This window comes from Nicotiana tabacum, chromosome 20, assembly GCF_000715075.1.
Source record: "Nicotiana tabacum cultivar K326 chromosome 20, ASM71507v2, whole genome shotgun sequence".
In the NCBI taxonomy this organism is placed as follows: Eukaryota; Viridiplantae; Streptophyta; class Magnoliopsida; order Solanales; family Solanaceae; genus Nicotiana; species Nicotiana tabacum.
Genome location: NC_134099.1, coordinates 122,696,944 through 122,704,618, shown reverse-complemented (window position 1 = coordinate 122,704,618; position 7,675 = coordinate 122,696,944). Strand labels below are relative to the sequence as shown.

The following is a 7,675-nucleotide window of genomic DNA, read 5'->3' as shown; positions in this document are numbered from 1 at the left end:
GGGCGTTATCAATAGTCAAAACGAACTAATTATACTCAATTCTCCTCCTTTATTTACTTATTTATTTTTTCGCAAGACTTTTTGGAACTGAAAAGTCAAGATCAGTCCCTTTATGTAATGAATATTTCTTTTTTTTGTTCTTTAATTTGAAGCTCCTTTCATTAGAATAAAAAAAAGAGGTATAAAAAAAAAGAAGACACACATTGAATGTCATTTGATGCAACGCACAAAATGAAGATCTTGATTAAATATGAACAAAAGGATTCATTTATATATGATTCAATATTTGCTCATCTAGCTCCTACCTAGAAAATGACTAAATTTGAGCGAAAACCAATCATAACGGCCTCCTAATTAACTCTTGCAAAGTCTTGCTTATATAGGAATATAGGAGTAAAAACTAAATAATTTCACCCTAATATCTAACAACTTGATCCTCAACCTGTTATTTTACAGTCTAAACTAAAAATACTCAATATGTTACTTAATTTGCTTGCTAAGAAATATAAATAAAGAATGAAATTGATGGATATGCAAAAAAAACATTTCACCAAATTTTTGTGGTAAATTGTTTGAGACACTGGTCAATATATATTTGGCTCAACTTCTATTGACCTTAACAAATTTTAGATGAGCTGAGTTATATATTACCTGTAATTTTATTTAACTATCTCGCTCTGACTCGTACAATTTTCATTCGTGCTAATTTGACACTCAAAAATTTGTATATACCTAATTAATTCTGAGCTAGAAAATCCATGAATGTGTAGTCAGGCAACATGTTTCCTATCCTATTTACAAGTCTACTTTTACTTGTCCAAGGGTCAACCAGAATTTTACTTTACTATAGTTTGTTTAAATGCGAAAGGTAATTCCTTCTAGTAGTTAGCATGCATGTAGTTCTTTTTAATTATAATTTACTATCTAAGGAGAATGTAAGGACCGTCAGAAACAAAAAGCAATATTTAATTTATGATTAAAAAAGAAAACGTCTCCATCACTGAGCATCGCAAATTCTCCTTTTCATATTTAAATCTATGATAATTATCCCTTCTACTAGCTAATACATGCAATTTTGTTCCACAAAAGAAAAGAAATAATTCTGACTTTTCTTAATTATGTCATCTATGATGGCATATGCAAGAACGATAGTTGATTTGAAAATTGGAACTACCACCATCCAGTGAAATGGATGAGATCCTTTTATTATTAATCGTAAAGTACTACTCATTAAAAGTCACCAATTATATTTTAGTTTTAGAAACGAAGAAACTCTTGGTATAGAATACTTCCCCTTTAATAGGCCTTATGGTCGAACCCACAAACTTCAAATTAATAAAGCCCAATAATTTCTGATACGAAAGAAGAAGAAAAAAAGAATATTGGAAACTCCACAGATCCTACTAGGAAGGTGGTGAGGAAGGTCACAAAACAAAGACGATACACAAGAATTTGCAATGCTATATAGAAGCACACCAACCAAAAAGCCAAAGTCACCATATCTAAAGTCTTTCTTAGGTCTTATTGGCTTGTTTTCTCAAGCACAATGAACTCCACCTTCCTAGAAACAAGCATTTCTCAAACAGGAAACCCTAGTTTTACTTCTCCCTTTCTTTACTCATATATGACTCAAGATTGTGGTTATAATTTTCAAGATTGTGATTTTAATAATTGTCAGGATTTTGAATCTTCTTCCTTTCTTGATCAGCTCCTTGTTGATTATTCTCCTACCAATAACAACTTCAACACTTCTCTTTCAGAAAATCCCATCTTGCAGGAGAGTAGTACCAATATTAATCACTTGAGAGAGTAAGTGATCAAGCAAGCTAAGAAGATCTTGGCTATAATTAGTAGTCATTCTATTTTAAATATTTTCATAATTTTTGGTATATTTCTTTATGTAATTCTTTTTATGTTTTTACAGAAAATCCAAAGGGGGGATAAAGAAAGAAAAGATGAATGAAAGACATATAAATGCTGTTGTTTTCAGAACAAAGACTCAACTTGAGATCTTGGATGATGGATATAAATGGAGGAAGTATGGGAAGAAGAAGGTGAAAAGTAACACAAATCTAAGGTAAATTATAAATTATGAGCTCATGCATGCAAATCTCACCAATATGATGATCAATATTCATGTAGATCTTTTGATTGTAATTCTATATAATTATCTATCTTTGTTCGTTTTACTTTTTCAGAAATGCTACAAAAAAATTTCACATAAATCAAAAGAAATTTTTTGTGTATTAAAATCTATCTATTAAATCAATCAAATTAACAAAAATTAAGTAATAAGACTAGTGGACAAATTAAAATACTGATCCCAAACTTCAAAACGATACAAAATAGTTTTTAGTGGTCCTGGACATGATCGTGCTCTAGATTTGACTGCCCTTGAGTTTCTTGCCTTTGAAATGCATCTTTTTTGTCCTCACCTGCGTCTAAAAATGAGAAAAAAAGAATCTTAATAAATTGAGAGAATGATCATTCTCGCTGACCAATTAGTTATTAATTTACTACGTATTATGTATACCTTGAAAATTAAGGCCACTGCTATGACGGAGCTAAGAGGCGGGTTCATCTGAACCCCTTCACCGGTGATTATACCATATATTAGGTCAAAATTGACAAGAAATACACGTGAACTTGGCCAAATTCTCAACTACACACTTACGTTCCTCCTGAACTATGGTCAAATAACTATAAAAAATCTTCTTTAAACTCATAACCATATTACTAAAAATTTGTGATAAAGATGTGTCACGATCCGGATTTCCCACCCTCGGGAGTCGTGATGACACATACTCGTAGAAGCTAGGCAAGCCACGAAATATAGAAATTCTAACTCTTTCATTTTAAAGATTAACGATAACAGAATAAGCGGAAGACTTAAACAGCTACAAATGATCAAAATCAGTACTACAATGCCAATATACTCCTCTACCCGGAATCTGGTGTCACAATATTCACGAACTGTCTATGAGTACTACATACAAATGTCTGAAAAGGGAAATACAGTCTGTCTCGGAAACAAGTGAAAACAGAACATATAATTGGATAAAAGAGAATGCCGGGCCCGCGGACACCTGCAGGACTACCTCGGGATCTCTGGATGGACTGAAGGCTGGCTCCCGAAGTGCTACTGTCCCAATGCTGCTCCGGTATCTGCACAGAGTGCAGAGTGTAGCATCAGCACAACCGGCCCCATGTGCTGGTAAGTGCCTGGCCTAACCCTGACTAGGCTAGGACCAGACTCCAGATAAACCTGTGCAGTTCAAATATATACAACGAGAACGAAAATACAGAAATAAACAAGTAAAGATGGGAGGGGGAAACATGCGTTGGGGAATAACAAGTAAAACAGAATATCAAGAGGCTTATAAAGGAATCAAAATCCAACCACTAACAAGAATAAGGAAGGCAAGGCAGATTCCACTTTATTTTTACATCTTGTTGCAGGCGTGCAACCCGATCCCATTTCCTGTATGTCGTGGCATGCGTGTCATCCGCTCCCATTTCATGTATCTTGTGGTAGGCGTACCACCCGCTCCCATTTCATTATATTTTGTGGTAGGCATACCACCCGCTCCCATTTTATTATATTTTGTGGTAGGCGTACCACTCTCTCCCATTTCATTATATCTTGTGGTAGGCGTACCACCCGCTCCCATTTCAAGCCAACAATAATCGCAAGGAATCCCGGCAAGGGAACAATAATATCAAACAAACATCCCGGCAAGGGAACAATGATATCTCAACACTATCCCGGCAATGGAATAATAATATCTCAATAATATCCCGGCAAGGGAATAATAATATCTCAACAATATCCCGGCAAGGGAACAATAATATTAGACAAACATCTCGGCAAGGGAACAATGATGATAATAACATGTGAGGCACAATAAACCATGACGGAGTCATAACAATTTATAATACAAGACCCACGGGCATGCTTGACACCGACGTATAGATACTCATCACTATACCTATACGTCGTACTCCACAATTAACACGTAGCAAATAGACACAACTCCTAATCCCTCAAGCTAAAGTTAGACCAAACACTTACCTCGAACTTCCATGACCAATTCAAGCCTCAAACACAGCTTTTCCTTTCGAATTTGGCTCCAAATCAATTGTATCTAGACATAATCGACGTAATAACATCAATAAACGCTAAACAATCCAATTCCAAATGCTTAATTATAACTTTCTAATTATTCGTCCCAAAAAGTCAAAAATTGGCCCCGGGCCCGCTTGGTCAAAATACGAGGTTCGGACCAAAACCCGATCACCCATTCACCCACGAGCCCGAATATATAATTAGTTCAAAAATTTGACACCAAAATGAGGTCCAAATCACAAATAATCAAAAAGCCCTAACTCTACCCAAATCCCTAATTTTTTACCCTTAAGAACATGATTTAAGCCTAGAAATCTAATAGGTGTTAATGGAAATTGAAGAAAATGAGTTTAAGATTACATACCTATGAATTGGTGGTGGAGTCCTCTTTCAAAAATCGCCCAATTTCGACTTTACATAAAGAAGTTATGAGTTTTGAAAGAAATCCCGTAATGGCTACAATTTCTGGATTTTTAAAATAACTGGGCGAAATTGGTCATCGCGTTCGCGATAAGTTAGGTCTGGCAGACCTTCGTGTTCGCGGAAGACGGCTCGCGTTCGCGGAGCTTTGGCTCCTCAAGCCTACGCATTCGTGGGCCAGTGGCTGCGTTCGTGGTGCACAAAATGGTGACCCCTCCCCAGGCCTTTAACCTTACACGTACGCGAGTGGGACCATGCGAACGCGAAGAGTAAAATTCCTGGGCACTGAACAGTAAAAACCTGCAACTTTTTGAGTTCCAAAAACCTTTCGAAACACACCCGATCCCTCGGGGCTTAAAACCAAACATACGTACTAACTCAATAACATCATACGAACTTATCCGTGTGATCAAATCGCCAAAATAACCTCAATAACAACGAATTAAACCTCAAAATCGATGAAATATTTCAAAACTTCTTAAAGCATCAAACTTTGCATTTACGGTCCGAATCACGTCAAACGGATTTCGTTTCTTACCAAACTTCATAGAGTTATCTTAAATCACTAAGACTTGTATCGCGCGTCGGAACCAAAATACGGGTCCGATACCAACATGTTCTAATAAAAATTCATTTCAAATTCCTTTAAACAATTTCAGAAAATAATTTCCTTTAAAAAATTTATTTTTCCGACTTGGGATCTCAGAATTCGATTCCGGGCATATGCCCAAGTCCCATATTTTCCTACGGACCCTTCGGGACCGTCAAATCACGGGTCCGGGTCGGTTTACCCAAAACGTTGACCGAAATCAAATTAACTCATTTTATAGTCAAAATTTATCATTTTCCACAGATTTTCACATATAAGCTTTCCAGCTACGCACCCGGACTGCGCACACAAATCGAGGTAATATTAAAAGAGATTTTTAAGGCCTCAGAGCGCAGAATTCAATTTAGAAATCATTCATGTGCTAAAAAATAATATTACAAAGCTTTGGTATGTTTTACATAACATTATGGAAAACAAGAGATATGTTTGTGATACTTTCACTATAAAAAATCTCTTTGCAATCCAAATATTTGAATAGACAAGCTTAACAGTAAAGTGTAAAAAGAAGTACTCCATTTGATTGAGCACGAAATTAAAGAAAAAATGAATTTTTTTAGAATTTGTGGTCCTAAAAAAGTCAAAAAAGGATCCAGAGATGAGTGTAAGATTTAGAGAACCTCTTGTTTCAAAGAAACTTTAATTCGTTAAATTAAAAACAAATTATTTAGCATTAAAATGATCCATATATAGAGTATACTCATATAGTGGAATCCTCCAACTAGTTTATATTTTTGGTTTCCTTCTTTAGCATCACAAAGCCTTAATTATAGTCTGAAATAATTAAGTTCTACTGAAATTACACGTAGAAGCAAAAAAGAATGTTGATCTATTACTCCCCCTTTATTTTCTTCTCTTTTTATTATTTCTTTCCATTATATTTAAACAACTACTAACAAAAGAATCACATGTACATATCAAGAGAGAAGATACACTAGGAATAATATTGAACTAATGATATGTTTACTTGTTGTGCAAAACCAAATAATAGGAATTACTACAAGTGCTCTAGTGGAGGGTGCAAGGTAAAGAAGAGGATAGAAAGAGATGGACATGATTCAAGCTATTTGATTACTACATATGAAGGCAGACATAACCATGAAAGCTTCTCTATAATTTACAACAATGAAATTCCACTCAGTTTTCTCAATGAATGGACACTACAAGCAATTCCCAATGGTGTTTAGTCTCAGCTTCATAACTTCTATAAGAAATAATAGGACACCTTTTCGATTCTCGTGTATAAATATATACTTCTATTTCATTAATATATCATGTGATCTAGCTATATAACTTCTCCCAGTTTACAAGAAGCATATAACTGTAATGTCTTATAGCAGATCAGCTATGAGAAACATTGTTGTAAGTTTAAAATTAATCGATACAATTCATCATGTAAAGGTACGTACTTACCTAATAAGAACTAATATTTATTTTAAAAAGTTTTTTTCCCTGATTATGCGGCCATGTCACGTCATCATAGGAGGAACCTTGTGGTAGTGTGTGAATTTTTAAGGAATCTTTACACTGTATATCTGCTTATACAAAAAAAAAAAAAATAACCGGTAGATGTATAATATATGTATAGTTAGTGTATAATTTATATATATTGATTAGTGGATCTTAATATTTTTGGCCAATTGTATTTTTACAATGTATAGCTGCACATCCAAAAGAAATATCTCTCTCTCTATATATAATTTATACAGATTGACTAGCGGATACAAATATTTTGGGTCAATTGTGTAACTTAATTTCCCCTTTTTTAATCGATGCGGTGAGAAAACGTTTTCGTGTATTCTCTAAATAATAAGTTTTAATTAGTGAAAAAAAATTAATCGAGTTCAGTTTAGTTCTAATATCAACTAAATCATCTATCTAGGATAATTGTACGTATGAAAAATAGAGATCAATCAAAATGTTATTAGAGTATTATGTGATAAGATGATATCTTTCAAAATGAAATGCAAGATTTATAGAAAGATTGTACTCCGGTCTATTATATATCTGAGTGAAGTTGGGTAAATGCTTATGTTACGGCAGAGGTGCAATCATACCATAAATGATAAATCGAGAGAAAGTTGCTTGAGATGATATGATCATGTTCTACGTTGATCTCCAAATATACACGTCTTTTAATATGAAATCATGTTGATTGAATGTGTTAAAAATGGATGAAGTGGAACTAAAATCACTTGAAACAAAGTTATTTCGAAAAACCTACACTATCTCTCAATCCATGCAGACTCAATAAAAAATATTGTAGAAGAAAAATTCATATAGGTTATACGAAAGTTAGGATTAAGGTCTAGTCAGGTAGGTATATACATTAGGTTCAATATTTACTAAAGTCTTTTTGTTGTTGTTGTTGTTGTTGTTGTTGTTGTTGTTGTTGTTGTTGTTGTTATTATTATTATTATTATTATTATTATTATTATTATTATTATTATTATTATTATTATTATTATTATTATTATTATTATTATTATTATTATTATTATTATTATTATTATATACTGCTA

General features: G+C 33.7%; 1 protein-coding gene across 1 annotated transcript; it reads left to right on the top strand.

Annotated features, from left to right (window-relative positions):
* The first annotated feature begins 1,374 nt into the window (after positions 1-1,374).
* On the top strand, positions 1,375-6,595 carry LOC107803226 (putative WRKY transcription factor 51). The gene is made up of 3 exons (XM_016626866.2): positions 1,375-1,809; positions 1,925-2,077; positions 6,145-6,595. Exons 1-3 carry the CDS (start codon positions 1,547-1,549, stop codon positions 6,338-6,340), a joined length of 612 nt encoding a protein of 203 aa, XP_016482352.1. The 5' UTR covers positions 1,375-1,546; the 3' UTR covers positions 6,341-6,595.
* The last annotated feature ends 1,080 nt before the right edge of the window (positions 6,596-7,675 follow it).

What these genes read in the sequence shown, in the direction of transcription:
- LOC107803226 (XM_016626866.2), top strand. Translation starts at nt 1,547, where the DNA reads ATGAACTCCACCTTCCTAGAAACAAGCATTTCTCAAACAGGAAACCCT. An exon ending in AATATTAATCACTTGAGAGA is followed by an intron (nt 1,810 to 1,924) that starts GTAAGTGATCAA and finishes ATGTTTTTACAG; the next exon opens with AAAATCCAAAGGGGGGATAA. An exon ending in AAAAGTAACACAAATCTAAG is followed by an intron (nt 2,078 to 6,144) that starts GTAAATTATAAA and finishes ACCAAATAATAG; the next exon opens with GAATTACTACAAGTGCTCTA.